Raw genomic sequence first — 18,202 nt, forward strand, 5'->3', positions numbered from 1 at the left:
TCCCCATTCCCATTCCCCGTCCCGGTCCCACAGCCCCATTCCCATCCCCATTCCCATTCCCCATCCCGGTCCCACAGCCCCGTTCCCATCCCCATCCCCGTTCCCCGTCCTGGTCTCACAGCCCCGTTCCCATCCCCATTCTCCATTCCCCATCCCAGTCCCACAGCCCCGTTCCCATCCCCGTTCCCATCCCTGTTCCCCATTCCCCATTCCCCGTCCCGGTCCCACAGCCCCGTTCCCATCCCTGTTCCCATCCCCGTTCCCATCCCGGTCCCACAGCCCCGTTCCCATTCCCCATCCCCGTTCCCCATCCCAGTCCCACAGCCCCGTTCCCATCCCCGTTCCCCATCCCCGTTCCCCATCCCAGTCCCACAGCCCCGTTCCCATCCCCATTCCCCATCCCTGTTCCCATCCCAGTCCCACAGCCCCGTTCCCCATCCCCGTTCCCATCCCGGTCCCACAGCCCCGTTCCCGTCCCCGCAGGCTGGAGAAGGAGTACGCTGCCCTCAAGAGCAAAGAGATGGAGGAGCAGATCGAGATCAAGGTGAGACAGCGGGGACACCCCTGGGGACACCCTGGGACACCCCTGGGACACCTGGGACACCCTGGGACACCCCTGGGATACCCTGGGACACCCCTGGGACACCCCGGGGACACCCCTGGGACACCCCTGGGACACCCCTGGGACACCCTGGGGACACCCTGGGACACCCCTGGGGACACCCTGGGGACACCTGGGACACCCTGGGGACACGCTGGGACACCCCTGGGATACCCCTGGGACACCCTGGGGACACCCTGGGACACCCCTGGGATACCCCTGGGACACCCCTGGGGACACCCCTGGGACACCCTGGGACAGCTGGGACACCCTTGGGACACCTTGGGGACACCGGGGGGACACCCTGGGGACACCCCTGGGACACCCCTGGGGACACCCCTGGGACACCCTGGGACACCTCAGGACACCTGGGGACACCCCTGGGACACCCCTGGGACACCCTGGGGACACCCTGGGACACCCTGGGGACACCCTGGGGACGCCTTGGGGACACCTGGGGACACCCCTGGGACACCCCTGGGACACCCTGGGGACACCCTGGGGACACCTGGGGACACCCTGGGGACACCCTGGGACACCCCTGGGACACCCTGGGGACACCCTGGGACACCCTGGGACACCCCTGGGACACCTGGGGACACCCTGGGACACCCCTGGGACACCCCTGGGACACCTGGGGACACCCTGGGACACCCTGGGGACACCTGGGGATACCTGGGGACACCCTGGGACACCCCTGGGACACCCTGGGACACCTGGGACAGCTGGGACACCCTGGGGACACCCCTGGGACACCCTGGGAGACCCTGGGGACACCCCTGGGGACACCCTGGGACACCTCAGGACACCTGGGGACACCCCTGGGACACCCCTGGGGACACCTGGGGACACCCTGGGGACACCCTGGGGACACCCTGGGGACGCCTTGGGGACACCTGGGACACCTTTGGGACACCCTGGGGACACCCTGGGAGACCCTGGGACACCCCTGGGACACCCTGGGGACACCCCTGGGACACCCTGGGGACACCCTGGGACACCCTGGGACACCCCTGGGACACCCTGGGGACACCCCTGGGACACCCCTGGGACACCCCTGGGGACACCCCTGGGACACCCTGGGACACCCCTGGGAGACCCTGGGGACACCCCTGGGACACCCCTGGGACACCCTGGGGCACCTCAGGACACCTGGGGACACCTGGGACACCCCTGGGACACCCCTGGGACACCCTGGGAACACCCTGGGACACCCCTGGGACACCCCTGGGACACCCCTGGGACACCCCTGGGACCCCTGGGGACAGCTGGGACACCCTGGGGACACCCCTGGGACACCCTGGGACACCCTGGGACACCCCTGGGACACCCTGGGAGACCCTGGGGACACCCCTGGGACACCCTGGGACACCCCTGGGACACCCTGGGGACACCTGGGGATACCTGGGGACACCCTGGGGACATCCTGGGGACACCCTGGGGACACCTGGGGACACCTGGGACACCTGGGACACCTGGGACACCCCTGGGAGACCCCTGGGACACCCCTGGGACACCCCTGGGACACCCTGGGGACACCCTGGGGACACCCCTGGGACACCCCTGGGACACCCCTGGGTCACCCTGGGACACCCCTGGGACACCCCTGGGGACACCTTGGGGACACCCCTGGGACACCCTGGGACACCCTGGGGACATTTTGGGTCATCCCAGGGTCACTTTGGCCACCTTGGGGCCACTGGGAGTGGCCGAGGCCACCCTGGGGCCACCTCCCCTCGTGTCCCCCTGGCCCCGGGCTGGCCCCGGGCTCAGTGACCCTTTGGGGACAGCCCCTCCCCCCTTCCTGAAGTAACCCCCGCTCTGTCCGTCTGTCCCCTCTCTGTCCCTCTGTCCCTCTGTCCCCTCTCTGTCCCTCTGTCCCCTCTCTGTCCCTCTGTCCCTTCTGTCCGTCTGTCCCTTCTGTCCCTCTGTCCCTCTCTGTCTCTCTTTGTCCCTCTCTGTCCCTCTGTCCCTCCCTGTCCCTCTGTCCCTCTGTCCCTCTCTCCCTCTGTCCCTTCTGTCCGTCTGTCCCTTCTCTGTCCCTCTGTCCCCTCTCTGTCCCCTCCCTGTCCCTCTGTCCCTCTCTGTCCCTCTGTCCCTCTCTGTCCCCTCTCTGTCCCTCTGTCCCTCTCTGTCCCTCTGTCCCCTCTCTGTCCCTCTGTCCGTCTGTCCCTTCTGTCCCTCTGTCCCTCTCTTTCTCTCTTTGTCCCTCTCTGTCCCTCTGTCCCTCTCTGTCCCTCTGTCCCTCTGTCCGTCTGTCCCTCTGTCCCCTCTCTGTCCCTCTGTCCCCTCTCTGTCCCTCTGTCCGTCTGTCCCTCTGTCCCTCTCTGTCCCCTCTGTCCCTCTCTGTCTTTCTGTCCCCTCTCTGTCCCTCTGTCCCTCTCTGTCCCTCTGTCCCTCTGTCCCCTCTCTGTCCCTCTGTCCCTCTGTCCCTCTGTCCCTCTCTGTCCCTCTGTCCCTCTGTCCCTCTCTGTCCCCTCTCTGTCCCTCTGTCCCTCTCTGTCCCTCTGTCCCCCCTCTGTCCCTCTGTCCCTCTGTCCCTCTCTGTCCCTCTGTCCCCTCTCTGTCCCTCTGTCCCTCTCTGTCCCTCTGTCCCTCTGTCCCTCTGTCCCTCTCTGTCCCCTCTCTGTCCCTCCCTGTCCCTCTTTCCCCTCTCTGTCCATCTGTCCCCTCTCTGTCCCTCTGTCCCTCTCTGTCCCTCTGTCCCCTCTCTGTCCCTCTGTCCCTCTCTGTCCCTCTCTGTCCCTCTGTCCCTCTGTCCCTCTGTCCCTCTCTGTCCCCAGCGGCTCCGCTCTGAGAATCGGCTGCTGAAGCAGCGCATCGAGACCCTGGAGAAGGTGAGAGACCCCAAAAACCCCACAGGGAACCCCCATAAACCCCACAGGGAACCCCCAAAACCCCACAGGGAACCCGAAAAACCCTGCATGGAACCCCAAAAACCCCACAGGGAACCCCCATAAACCCCACAGGGAACCCCAAAAAAACCCTAAAAACATTTAAGGGAACCCCAAAAACCCCAAAAGCCCTGCATGGAACCCCAAAAACCTCACAGGGAACCCCCAAAAACCCCACAGGGAACCCCAAAAACCCCACAGGGAACCCCAAAAAAACCCTAAAAACACTTAATGGAACCCCAAAAACCCCACGGGGAACCCCAAAACCACCCAAAAGCCCTGCATGGAACCCCAAAAACCCCACAGGGATCCCCAAAAACACCCCAAAAACACTGCATGGAACCCCCAAAAACCAAAAAAACACGTAATGGAACCCAAAAACCCCAAAAACACTGCATGGAACCCCAAAAAAAACCCCAGGGATCCTCAAAAACAGCCAAAAACCCCACAGGGAACCCCAAAAACCCCACAGGGAACCCCAAAAACCCCCAAAAGCCCTGCATGGAACCCCAAAAACCCCACAAGGAACCCCCAAAAAACCAAAACCAGCTCAGGGAACCCCAAAAACCCCACAGGGAACCCCAAAAACACCCCAAAAGCCCTGCATGGAACCCCAAAAACCCCACAGGGAACCCCATAAAAATCCTAAAAACACTTAATGGAACCCCAAAAAACCCCACAGGGAACCCCGAAAACACCCAAAAGCCCTGCATGGAACCCCAAAAACTCCAGAAGGAATCCCAAAAACTCCACAGGGAACCCCATAAAAACCAAAACCAGCCCGGGGAACCCCAAAAACCCCACAGGGAACCCCAAAAACACCCCAAAAACACTGCATGGAACCCCCAAAAACCAAAAAAACACGTAATGGAACCCAAAAACCCCAAAAACACTGCATGGAACCCCAAAAAAACCCCCAGGGATCCCCAAAAACAGCCAAAAACCCCACAGGGAACCCCAAAAACCCCACAGGGAACCCCAAAAACCCCACAGGGAACCCCAAAAACCCCCAAAAGCCCTGCATGGAACCCCAAAAACCCCACAAGGAACCCCCAAAAAACCAAAACCAGCTCAGGGAACCCCAAAAACCCCACAGGGAACCCCAAAAACACCCCAAAAGCCCTGCATGGAACCCCAAAAACCCCACAGGGAACCCCATAAAAATCCTAAAAACACTTAATGGAACCCCAAAAAACCCCACAGGGAACCCCGAAAACACCCAAAACCACTGCATGGAACCCCAAAAACCCCACAGGGAACCCCATAAAAATCCTAAAAACACTTAATGGAACCCCAAAAAACCCCACAGGGAACCCCTAAAACACCCAAAAGCCCTGCATGGAACCCCAAAAACTCCAGAAGGAATCCCAAAAACTCCACAGGGAACCCCATAAAAACCAAAACCAGCCCGGGGAACCCCAAAAACCCCACAGGGAACCCCAAAAACACCCCAAAAACACTGCATGGAACCCCCAAAAACCAAAAAAACACGTAATGGAACCCAAAAACCCCAAAAACACTGCATGGAACCCCAAAAAAAACCCCAGGGATCCTCAAAAACAGCCAAAAACCCCACAGGGAACCCCAAAAACCCCACAGGGAACCCCAAAAACCCCACAGGGAACCCCAAAACCCCCCAAAGCCCTGCATGGAACCCCAAAAACGCCACAGGGACCCCAAAAACAGCCAAAAAACACTTAATGGAACCCCAAAAACCCCACAGGGAACCCCAAAAACCCCCAAAACACTGCATGGAACCCCAAAAACCCCACAGGGAACCCCAAAACCCCCCAAAACCAGCCCGAGGAACCCCAAAAACCTCCTCCCATTCTGAGGTAAAATTGAGCCATTTTGGGACAAAATCTCCTCATTTTGGGACAAAATCCTCGTTTTGTGGCAAAGTCCCTCTTTCTGGGGAAAAATATTCCCATTTTGAGGTAAAATCTCCTCATTTAGGGTCAAAACCCCCTCATTTTTGGGGCAGAATTCCCTAATTTTGAGGTAAAATTGCTCCATTTAGGGACAAAATCTTCTCATTTATGGACAAAATCTCCTCATTTTGGGACAAAATTCCCCCATTTTGAGGTAAAACTCCTCCTTTTCGGGACAAAATCTCCTCATTTTGGGACAAAATCTCCTCATTTATGTACAAAATCTCCCATTTTGAGGTAAAACCCCTCCTTTTAGGGACAAAACTCCCTCATTTTGGGACAAAATCTCCTCATTTAGGAACAAAATCTCTTCATTTTGAGGTAAAACCCCTCCTTTTAGGGACAAAATCTCCTCATTTTGGGACAAAATCTCCTCATTTATGTACAAAATCTCCCATTTTGAGGTAAAACTCCTCCTTTTAGGAACAAAATCTCCTCATTTTGGGACAAAAGTCCCTCATTTTGGGATAAAATCTCCTCATTTAGGAACAAACCCCCCCCATTTTGAGGTAAACCCCCTCCTTTTAGGAACAAAATCTCCTCATTTTGGGACAAAATCTCCTCATTTATGTACAAAATCTCCCATTTTGAGGTAAAACTCCTCCTTTTAGGAACAAAATCTCCTCATTTTGGGACAAAACTCCCTCATTTTGGGACAAAATCTCCTCATTTAGGAACAAAATCCCCCCATTTTGAGGTAAAACTCCTCCTTTTAGGAACAAAATCTCCTTTTAGGGACAAAATCTCCTCATTTATGATTAAAATCTCCCATTTTGAGGTAAAACCCCTCCTTTTAGGGACAAAATCTCCTCATTTTGGGACAAAAGTCCCTCATTTTGGGATAAAATCTCCTCATTTAGGAACAAACCCCCCCCATTTTGAGGTAAACCCCCTCCTTTTAGGGACAAAATCTCATTTTAGGGACAAAATGTTCTCATTTATGGACAAAATCTTCCATTTTGAGGTAAAATTGCTCCATTTAGGGACAAAATCTCCTCATTTATGAACAAAATCTCCCATTTTGAGGTAAAACTCCTTTTAGGGACAAAACTCCCTCGTTTTGGGACAAAATCTCCTCATTTAGGAACAAAATCTCTGCATTTTGAGGTAAAACCCCTCCTTTTAGGAACAAAATCTCCTCATTTTGGGACAAAATCTCCTCATTTATGTACAAAATCTCCCATTTTGAGGTAAAACTCCTCCTTTTAGGAACAAAATCTCCTTTTAGGGACAAAATCTCCTCATTTAGGAACAAAACCTCCCCATTTTGAGGTAAAACCCCTCCTTTTAGGAACAAAATCTCATTTTAGGGACAAAATGTTCTCATTTATGGACAAAATCTTCCATTTTGAGGTAAAATTGCTCCATTTAGGGACAAAATCTCCTCATGAACAAAATCTCCCATTTTGAGGTAAAACTCCTCCTTTTAGGGACAAAACTCCCTCGTTTTGGGACAAAACCTCCTCATTTAGGGACAAAATCTCCTCATTTAGGAACAAAATCTCTTCATTTTGAGGTAAAACCCCTCCTTTTAGGAACAAAATCTCCTCATTTTGGGACAAAAGTCCCTCATTTTGGGATAAAATCTCCTCATTTAGGAACAAAAGCCCCCCATTTTGAGGTAAAACCCCTCCTTTTCAGGACAAAATCCCTCATTTAGGAGCAAAATTCTCCCATTTTGAGGTAAAACTCTTCCATTTAGGAACAAAATCCACGTTTTGTGGCAAAATCCATTTTTCTGGGGAAAAATATTCCCATTTTGAGGTAAAATCTCCTCATTTAGGGACAAGATCTCCTCATTTATCGACAAAATCTCATTTAGGGACAAAAATCCCCCATTTTGAGGTAAAACCCCTCCTTTTAGGGACAAAACTCCCTCATTTTGGGACAAAATCTCCTCATTTATGAACAAAATCTCCTCATTTATGATCAAAATCTCCCATTTTGAGGTAAAACCCCTCCTTTTAGGAACAAAATCTCCTCATTTTGGGACAAAACTCCCTCATTTATGGACAAAATCTCCTCATTTATGAACAAAATCTCCCATTTTGAGGTAAAACTCCTCCTTTTAGGGACAAAACTCCCTCGTTTTGGGACAAAACTCCCTCGTTTTGGGACAAAATCTCCTCATTTAGGAACAAAATCTCTTCATTTTGAGGTAAAACCCCTCCTTTTAGGGACAAAATCTCCTCATTTTGGGACAAAATCTCCTCATTTATGTACAAAACCTCCCATTTTGAGGTAAAACTCCTCCTTTTAGGAACAAAATCTCCTTTTAGGGACAAAATCTCCTCATTTATGAACAAAATCCCCCCATTTTGAGGTAAAACCCCTCCTTTTAGGAACAAAATCTCCTCATTTTGGGACAAAAGTCCCTCATTTTGGGATAAAATCTCCTCATTTATGAACAAAATCTCCCATTTTGAGGTAAAACCCCTCCTTTTAGGAACAAAATCTCCTTTTAGGGACAAAATCTCCTCATTTATGAACAAAATCCCCCCATTTTGAGGTAAAACCCCTCCTTTTAGGGACAACATCTCCTCATTTTGGGACAAAACTCCCTCATTTATGGACAAAATCTCCTCATTTATGAACAAAATCCCCCCATTTTGAGGTAAAACCCCTCCTTTTAGGAACAAAATCTCCTCATTTTGGGACAAAATCTCCTCATTTATGTACAAAATCTCCCATTTTGAGGTAAAACCCCTCCTTTTAGGAACAAAATCTCCTTTTAGGGACAAAATCTCCTCATTTATGATCAAAATCTCCCATTTTGTGGTAAAACCCCTCCTTTTAGGGACAAAATCTCCTCATTTTGGGACAAAATCCCCTCATTTATGAACAAACCCCCCCCATTTTGAGGTAAAACCCCTCCTTTTAGGAACAAAATCTCATTTTAGGGACAAAATGTTCTCATTTATGGACAAAATCTTCCATTTTGAGGTAAAATTGCTCCATTTAGGGACAAAATCTCCTCATTTATGAACAAAATCTCCCATTTTGAGGTAAAACTCCTCCTTTTAGGAACAAAATCTCCTCATTTTGGGACAAAACCTCCCATTTTGAGGTAAAACTCCTCCTTTTAGGGACAAAATGTTCTCATTTATGGACAAAATCTTCCATTTTGAGGTAAAATTGCTCCATTTAGGGACAAAATCTCCTCATTTATGAACAGAATCTCCCATTTTGAGGTAAAACTCCTCCTTTTAGGGACAAAACTCCCTCATTTTGGGACAAAACCTCCTCATTTAGGGACAAAATCTCCTCATTTATGTACAAACTCTCTTCATTTTGAGGTAAAACCTCTCCTTTTAGGGACAAAATCTCATTTTAGGGACAAAATGTTCTCATTTATGGACAAAATCTTCCATTTTGAGGTAAAATTGCTCCATTTAGGGACAAAATCTCCTCATTTATGATCAAAATCTCCCATTTTGAGGTAAAACTCCTCCTTTTAGGAACAAAATCTCCTTTTAGGGACAAAATCTCCTCATTTTGGGACAAAAGTCCCTCATTTTGGGATAAAATCTCCTCATTTAGGAACAAACCCCCCCCATTTTGAGGTAAACCCCCTCCTTTTAGGAACAAAATCTCATTTTAGGGACAAAATGTTCTCATTTATGGACAAAATCTTCCATTTTGAGGTAAAATTGCTCCTTTTAGGAACAAAATCTCCTCATTTTGGGACAAAATCTCCTCATTTATGATCAAAATCTCCCATTTTGAGGTAAAACGCCTCCTTTGAGGAACAAAATCTCCTTTTAGGGACAAAATCTCCTCATTTATGAACAAAATCTCCCATTTTGAGGTAAAACTCCTCCTTTTAGGGACAAAACTCCCTCATTTTGGGACAAAACCTCCTCATTTAGGGACAAAATCTCCTCATTTATGAACAAAATCTCTTCATTTTGAGGTAAAACCCCTCCTTTTAGGAACAAAATCTCCTCATTTTGGGACAAAATCTCATTTATGTACAAAATCTTCCATTTTGAGGTAAAATTGCTCCTTTTAGGAACAAAATCTCCTTTTAGGGACAAAATCTCCTCATTTATGATCAAAATCTCCCATTTTGAGGTAAAACCCCTCCTTTTAGGAACAAAATCTCCTCATTTTGGGACAAAACTCCCTCATTTATGGACAAAATCCCCTCATTTATGAACAAAACCCCCCCATTTTGAGGTAAAACCCCTCCATTTAGGGACAAAATCTCCTCATTTATGAACAAAATCTCTTCATTTTGAGGTAAAACCCCTCCTTTTAGGAACAAAATCTCCTCATTTTGGGACAAAATCTCCTCATTTATGATCAAAATCTCCCATTTTGAGGTAAAACCCCTCCTTTTAGGAACAAAATCTCATTTTAGGGACAAAATGTTCTCATTTATGGACAAAATCTTCCATTTTGAGGTAAAATTGCTCCATTTAGGGACAAAATTTCCTCATTTATGAACAAAATCCCCCCATTTTGAGGTAAAACTCCTCCTTTTAGGAACAAAACTCCCTCGTTTTGGGACAAAACCTCCTCATTTAGGGACAAAATCTCCTCATTTATGTACAAAATCTCTTCATTTTGAGGTAAAACCCCTCCTTTTAGGAACAAAATCTCCTCATTTTGGGACAAAATCTCCTCATTTATGTACAAAATCTCCCATTTTGAGGTAAAACCCCTCCTTTTAGGAACAAAATCTCCTCATTTTGGGACAAAACTCCCTCATTTATGGACAAAATCTCCTCATTTATGAACAAAATCTCCCATTTTGAGGTAAAACTCCTCCTTTTAGGGACAAAACTCCCTCGTTTTGGGACAAAACTCCCTCGTTTTGGGACAAAATCTCCTCATTTAGGAACAAAATCTCTTCATTTTGAGGTAAAACCCCTCCTTTTAGGGACAAAATCTCCTCATTTTGGGACAAAATCTCCTCATTTATGTACAAAACCTCCCATTTTGAGGTAAAACTCCTCCTTTTAGGAACAAAATCTCCTTTTAGGGACAAAATCTCCTCATTTATGAACAAAATCCCCCCATTTTGAGGTAAAACCCCTCCTTTTAGGAACAAAATCTCCTCATTTTGGGACAAAAGTCCCTCATTTTGGGATAAAATCTCCTCATTTATGAACAAAATCTCCCATTTTGAGGTAAAACCCCTCCTTTTAGGAACAAAATCTCCTTTTAGGGACAAAATCTCCTCATTTATGAACAAAATCCCCCCATTTTGAGGTAAAACCCCTCCTTTTAGGGACAACATCTCCTCATTTTGGGACAAAACTCCCTCATTTATGGACAAAATCTCCTCATTTATGAACAAAATCTCTTCATTTTGAGGTAAAACCCCTCCTTTTAGGAACAAAATCTCCTCATTTTGGGACAAAATCTCATTTATGTACAAAATCTTCCATTTTGAGGTAAAATTGCTCCTTTTAGGAACAAAATCTCCTTTTAGGGACAAAATCTCCTCATTTATGATCAAAATCTCCCATTTTGAGGTAAAACCCCTCCTTTTAGGAACAAAATCTCCTCATTTTGGGACAAAACTCCCTCATTTATGGACAAAATCCCCTCATTTATGAACAAAACCCCCCCATTTTGAGGTAAAACCCCTCCATTTAGGGACAAAATCTCCTCATTTATGAACAAAATCTCTTCATTTTGAGGTAAAACCCCTCCTTTTAGGAACAAAATCTCCTCATTTTGGGACAAAATCTCCTCATTTATGATCAAAATCTCCCATTTTGAGGTAAAACCCCTCCTTTTAGGAACAAAATCTCATTTTAGGGACAAAATGTTCTCATTTATGAACAAAATCTTCCATTTTGAGGTAAAATTGCTCCATTTAGGGACAAAATTTCCTCATTTATGAACAAAATCCCCCCATTTTGAGGTAAAACCCCTCCTTTTAGGAACAAAACTCCCTCGTTTTGGGACAAAACCTCCTCATTTAGGGACAAAATCTCCTCATTTATGTACAAAATCTCTTCATTTTGAGGTAAAACCCCTCCTTTTAGGAACAAAATCTCCTCATTTTGGGACAAAATCTCCTCATTTATGTACAAAATCTCCCATTTTGAGGTAAAACCCCTCCTTTTAGGAACAAAATCTCCTCATTTTGGGACAAAACTCCCTCATTTATGGACAAAATCTCCTCATTTATGAACAAAACCCCCCCATTTTGAGGTAAAACCCCTCCTTTTAGGGACAAAATCTCCTCATTTAGGAACAAAATCTCCCATTTTGAGGTAAAACTCCTCCTTTTAGGGACAAAATCTCCTTTTAGGGACAAAATCTCCTCATTTATGAACAAAACCCCCCCATTTTGAGGTAAAACCCCTCCTTTTAGGGACAAAATCTCATTTATGAACAAAATCTCCCATTTTGAGGTAAAACTCCTCCTTTTAGGGACAAAACTCCCTCATTTTGGGACAAAACCTCCTCATTTAGGGACAAAATCTCCTCATTTAGGAACAAAATCTCCCATTTTGAGGTAAAACCCCTCCTTTTAGGAACAAAATCTCCTCATTTTGGGACAAAAGTCCCTCATTTTGGGATAAAATCTCCTCATTTAGGAACAAAAGCCCCCCATTTTGAGGTAAAACCCCTCCTTTTAGGGACAAAATCTCCTCATTTAGGAACAAAATTCTCCCATTTTGAGGTAAAACTCTTCCATTTAGGAACAAAATCCACGTTTTGTGGCAAAATCCATTTTTCTGGGGAAAAATATTCCCATTTTGAGGTAAAATTGAGCCATTTTCAGACAAAATCCCCTCATTTTGGGACAAAATCCGTGTTTTGTGGCAAAATCCATCATTCTGGGGAAAAATATTCCCATTTTGAGGTAAAACCCCTCCTTTTAGGGACAAAATCTCCTCATTTTGGGACAAAATCTCCTCATTTATGTACAAAATCTCCCATTTTGAGGTAAAACTCCTCCTTTTAGGGACAAAACTCCCTCATTTTGGGACAAAACCTCCTCATTTAGGGACAAAATCTCCTCATTTATGAACAAAATCTCTTCATTTTGAGGTAAAACTCCTCCTTTTAGGGACAAAATCTCCTTTTAGGGACAAAATCTCCTCATTTATGAACAAAACCCCCCCATTTTGAGGTAAAACCCCTCCTTTTAGGGACAAAATCTCCTCATTTATGAACAAAATCTCCCATTTTGAGGTAAAACTCCTCCTTTTAGGAACAAAATCTCCTTTTAGGGACAAAATCTCCTCATTTATGATCAAAATCTCCCATTTTGAGGTAAAACCCCTCCTTTTAGGGACAAAATCTCCTCATTTATGAACAAAATCTCCCATTTTGAGGTAAAACTCCTCCTTTTAGGAACAAAATCTCCTTTTAGGGACAAAATCTCCTCATTTATGAACAAAATCCCCCCATTTTGAGGTAAAACCCCTCCTTTTAGGGACAAAATCTCCTCATTTTGGGACAAAACTCCCTCATTTATGGACAAAATCCCCTCAGTTATGAACAACCCCCCCCCATTTTGAGGTAAAACCCCTCCTTTTAGGAACCGACCCCCCCCCTCAGAACCGCTCGGGGGAAGCAAAAACCGCCCAAAAAAAAACCAAAAAAAAACCAAAAAAAAAAACCAAAAAAAACCCAAAAAAACACCCCAAACCCTGGGGGACTGCGGGGCTGGCGGGCAGGTCGCGGGGGCCTCTGTCGCTGTCGCTGTCGCGACTGTCGCTGTCGCTGTCGCTGTCCCCGCTGACCCGGCCTCCTTTGCTGTCCCCCCCCCGCCCCAGGAGAGCGCGGCCCTGGCCGATCGCCTCATCCAGGTACTGCGGCTTCTTTGCCCTCTTTTCGCTCTTTTTCCACCCATTTCCTCCTCCTCTTCCTCCTCCTCCTCCTCCTCCTCCCCTCCCCTCCCTTCCCAGCCCCGTTTTGGGGCGGATTTTCCCCTTTTTTTTTTTTTTTTTCCCCGCCTTTTTCCTGCTTTTTCCGGAGGCTCCCGCGCACCTTCCCCGCTGGGAGTGGGGGAGGGTGTGTGTGGGGGGGGGGGTGCAGCGGGGTTTTGGGGGAATTTGGGGGAATTTGGGATGGGGGATGGGGGATGGGGGGGGGTTGGGGCAGATTGGGGTGAAAAGCAGCGATTGGAGGAGTTTGGGTGGGATTGGGGGAGGGGGAGGGGGCGAATGGTCCCCGCGGGGCTGGGGGCACCTCCCTGTCCCCGGTGTCACCTCCCTGTCCTCGGTGCCACCTCTGTGTCCTCACTGTCACCTCCCTGTCCTCACTGTCACCTCCCTGTCCCCAGTGCCACCTCCCAGGGCTGGTGGCACCTCCTTGTCCTCGGTGTCACCTCCCTGTCCTCGGTGCCACCTCTGTGTCCTCACTGTCACCTCCCTGTCCCCGGTGTCACCTCCCTGTCCCCAGTGCCACCTCTGTGTCCTCCCTGTCACCTCCCTGTCCCCGGTGTCACCTCCCTGTCCCCAATGCCACCTCTGTGTCCTCACTGTCACCTCCCTGTCCCCAGTGCCACCTCCCAGGGCTGGTGGCACCTCCTTGTCCTCGGTGTCACCTTCTCAGGGTTGGTGTCACCTCCTTGTCCTCAGTGTCACCTCCCTGCCCTCAGTGTCACCTCCCTGTCCCCAGTGCCACCTCTGTGTCCTCACTGTCACCTCCCTGTCCCCGGTGTCACCTCCCTGTCCTCACTGTCACCTTCCTGGGTTGGTGTCACCTCCCTGTCCTCGGTGTCACCTCCCAGGGCTGGGGGCACCTCCCTGTCCTGTCACCTCCCTGTCCTCGGTGTCACCTCCCTGTCCCCAGTGCCACCTCTGTGTCCTCACTGTCACCTCCCTGTCCCCAGTGCCACCTCCCTGTCCTCGCTGTCACCTCCCTGTCCCCGGTGTCACCTCCCTGTCCTCAGTGCCACCTCCCTGTCCCCAGTGCCACCTCTGTGTCCTCACTGTCACCTCCCTGTCCCCGGTGTCACCTCCCTGTCCCCAATGCCACCTCTGTGTCCTCACTGTCACCTCCCTGTCCTCAGTGCCACCTCCCAGGGCTGGTGGCACCTCCTTGTCCTCGGTGTCACCTTCTCAGGGTTGGTGTCACCTCCCTGTCCCCAGTGCCACCTCTGTGTCCTCACTGTCACCTCCCTGTCCTCACTGTCACCTTCCTGGGTTGGTGTCACCTCCCTGTCCTCAGTGCCACCTCCCAGGGCTGGGGGCACCTCCCTGTCCCCGGTGTCACCTCTGTGTCCTCACTGTCACCTCCCTGTCCCCAGTGTCACCTCCCTGCCCTCAGTGTCACCTCCCTGTCCCCAGTGCCACCTCCCTGTCCTCACTGTCACCTCCCTGTCCCCGGTGTCACCTCCCTGTCCTCACTGTCACCTTCCTGGGTTGGTGTCACCTCCTTGTCCCCAGTGCCACCTCCCAGGGCTGGTGGCACCTCCTTGTCCTCGGTGTCACCTTCTCGGGGTTGGTGTCACCTCCCTGTCCCTGGTGTCACCTCCCTGTCCTCACTGTCACCTTCCTGGGTTGGTGCCACCTCCCTGTCCTCAGTGTCACCTCCCAGGGCTGGGGGCACCTCCCTGTCCTCATTGTCACCTCCTTGTCCCCAGTGTCACCTCCCTGTCTTCACTGTCACCTCCCAGGGCTGGTGGCACCTTCCTGGGCTGGTGTCACCTCCCTGTCCGCAGCGTCACCTCCCTGTGCCCCGTGTCACCTCCTTGTCCCCGGTGTCACCTCCTTGTCCTCAGTGTCACCTCACAGGGCTGGGGGCACCTCCCTGTCCCCGGTGTCACCTCCTTGTCCTCAGTGTCACCTTCTCGGGGCTGCTGTCACCTCACTGTCACCTCCCTGTCCCCAGTGTCACCTCCCAGGGCTGGGGGCACCTTCCTGGGTTGGTGTCACCTCCCTGCCCTCAGTGTCACCTCCCAGGGCTGGTGGGACCTCTGTGTCCTCACTGTCACCCTCCTGTCCCCAGTGCCACCTCTGTGTCCTCACTGTCACCTCCCTGTCCCCGGTGTCACCTCCCTGTCCTCACTGTCACCTTCCTGGGTTGGTGTCACCTCCCTGTCCTCACTGGCACCTCCCTGTCCCCGGTGTCACCTCCCAGGGCTGGTGGCATCCCATTGTCCCCAGTGCCACCCCATTGTCCCCAACCCTGTCCTGTGGCATTGGTGTCACCCCATTGTCCCCAGTGTCACCTCACTGTCCCCAGTGCCACCCCATTGTCCCCAGTGTCACCCCATTGTCCCCAAGCACGTCCTGTGGCATTGGTGTCACCCCATTGTCCCCAGTGTCACCTCACTGTCCCCAGTGGCCACCCCATTGTCCCCAACCCTGGTGTCACCCCATTGTCCCCAGTGTCACCTCATTGTCCCCAGTGGCCACCCCATTGTCCCCAAGCCCATCCTGTGGCACCGGTGTCACCCCATTGTCCCCAGTGTCACCCCATTGTCCCCAACCCTGTCCTGTGGCATTGGTGTCACCCCATTGTCCCCAGTGCCACCCCACTGTCCCCAACCCCATCCTATGGCACCAGTGTCACCTCATTATCCCCAGTGCCACCCCATTGTCCCCAGTGTCACCTCATTGTCCCCAGTGTCACCCCATTGTCCCCAACCCCAGTGTCACCCCATTGTCCCCAGTGCCACCCCATTGTCCCCAGTGTCACCTCATTGTCCCCAGAGTCATTCTCCTGTCCCCAACCCCATCCTATGTCCCCACTGTCCCCTCACTGTCCCCATGGCCCCACTGGCCGGAGGTGACACCGCTGTCCCCTCACTGTCCCCACTGGCCGGAGGTGACACCGCTGTCCCCTCGCTGTCCCCTCGCTGTCCCCTCACTGTCCCCTCACTGTCCCCACTGTCCCCTCACTGTCCCTGTGGCCCCACTGGCCGGAGGTGACACTGCTGTCCCCTCACTGTCCCCTCACTGTCCCCTCACTGTCCCCATGGCCCTGCTGGCCAGCGGTGACACTGCTGTCCCTTCACTGTCCCCTCGCTGTCCCCTCGCTGTCCCCATGTCCCCATGGCCCCGCTGGCCGGAGGTGACACCGCTGTCCCCTCACTGTCCCCACTGTCCCCACTGACCAGAGGTGACACCGCTGTCCCCTCGCTGTCCCCTCACTGTCCCCGTGTCCTCACTGGCCGGAGGTGACACTGCTGTCCCCTCACTGTCCCTCACTGTCCCCACTGGCCAGCGGTGACACCGCTGTCCCCTCACTGTCCCTTCACTGTCCCCTCACTGTCCCCATGGCCCCGCTGGCCGGAGGTGACACCGCTGTCCCCTCACTGTCCCCTCACTGTCCCCTCACTGTCCCCTCACTGTCCCTGTGGCCCCACTGGCCGGAGGTGACACCGCTGTCCCCTCACTGTCCCCTCACTGTCCCCACTGTCCCCGCTGTCCCTCACTGTCCCCATGTCCCCATGGCCCCGCTGGCCGGAGGTGACACCGCTGTCCCCTCACTGTCCCCTGCAGGTGTGTCAGTGTCACCTGTGTCACCCGTGGGTGTCACCCGTGGGTGTCACTGTCACCTGTGTGTCACCTGTGTGTCACCCGTGGGTGTCACCTGTGTGTCACTGTCACCTGTGTGTCCCCTCACTGTCCCCATGGCCCCGCTGGCCGGAGGTGACACCGCTGTCCCCTCACTGTCCCCTCACTGTCCCCTCACTGTCCCCTCACTGTCCCCTCTGTCCCCACTGTCCCCCCTGGCCGGAGGTGACACTGCTGTCCCTTCACTGTCCCCATGGCCCCACGGCCGGAGGTGACACCGCTGTCCCCTCACTGTCCCCACTGTCCCCATGTCCCCGCTGGCCGGAGGTGACACCGCTGTCCCCTCACTGTCCCCTCAGTGTCCCTGTGGCCCCACTGGCCAGCGGTGTCCCCTCACTGTCCCCTCACTGTCCTCACTGTCCCTGTGGCCCCACTGGTCAGCGGTGACACTGCTGTCCCCTCACTGTCCCCTCACTGTCCCCTCACTGTCCCCACTGTCCCCTCACTGTCCCCACTGTCCCCACTGTCCCCACTGGCCGGAGGTGACACCGCTGTCCCCTCGCTGTCCCCATGGCCCCACTGACCAGAGGTGACACTGCTGTCCCCTCGCTGTCCCCACTGTCCCCATGTCCCCGCTGGCCGGAGGTGACACCGCTGTCCCCTCACTGTCCCCACTGTCCCCACTGGCCAGAGGTGACACCACTGTCCCCTCACTGTCCCCACTGTCCCCACTATCCTCACTGTCCCCTCACTGTCCCCGCTGGCCGGAGGTGACACCACTGTCCCCTCACTGTCCCCTCACTGTCCCCATGGCCCCGCTGGCTGGAGGTGACACCGCTGTCCCCTCGCTGTCCCAGGGCCAGGTGACGCGGGCGCAGGAGGCCGAGGAGAACGACGTCATCCGGCGGGAGCTGGCGCTGGTGCGGCAACGCTGCAGCTCGGCCACCGAGAGCCTGCGGCGGGCACAGAGCACCATCCGCGAGCTGCAGGTGTGTCACTGTCACCCGTGGGTGTCCCTGTCACCTGTGTCACCTGTGGGTGTCACTGTCACCTGTGGGTGTCCCTGTGTGTCCCTGTGCCCGCGGTGCCAGCGCTGCAGCTCGGCCACCGAGAGCCTGCGGCGGGCACAGAGCACCATCCGCGAGCTGCAGGTGTGTCACTGCCACCCGTGGGTGTCATCTGTGGGTGTCACTGTCACCTGTGGGTGTCCCTGTGTGTGTCACTGTCACCTGTGTGTGTCACTGTCACCTGTGTGTCACCCGTGGGTGTCACTGTCACCTGTGTGTGTCACTGTCACCTGTGTGTCACCCGTGGGTGTCACTGTCACCTGTGTGT

The 18,202-nt window shown here is 52.2% G+C and overlaps 1 protein-coding gene across 1 annotated transcript in view; it reads left to right on the forward strand.

The window, feature by feature from the left end:
- The window catches only part of EVI5L (ecotropic viral integration site 5 like), a 110,891-nt gene that overhangs the window by 67,239 nt on the left and 25,450 nt on the right, over positions 1 to 18,202 (forward strand). Inside the window, exons 11-14 of the mRNA XM_068997996.1 lie at positions 484 to 544; positions 3,385 to 3,438; positions 13,175 to 13,207; positions 17,725 to 17,856. Coding sequence (XP_068854097.1) covers positions 484 to 544; positions 3,385 to 3,438; positions 13,175 to 13,207; positions 17,725 to 17,856 — 280 coding nt within the window. The remainder of the gene's footprint in view (positions 1 to 483; positions 545 to 3,384; positions 3,439 to 13,174; positions 13,208 to 17,724; positions 17,857 to 18,202) is intronic.

The sequence above is a fragment of the Aphelocoma coerulescens genome, chromosome 30 (assembly GCF_041296385.1).
Source record: "Aphelocoma coerulescens isolate FSJ_1873_10779 chromosome 30, UR_Acoe_1.0, whole genome shotgun sequence".
NCBI classification, from domain to species: domain Eukaryota; kingdom Metazoa; phylum Chordata; class Aves; order Passeriformes; family Corvidae; genus Aphelocoma; species Aphelocoma coerulescens.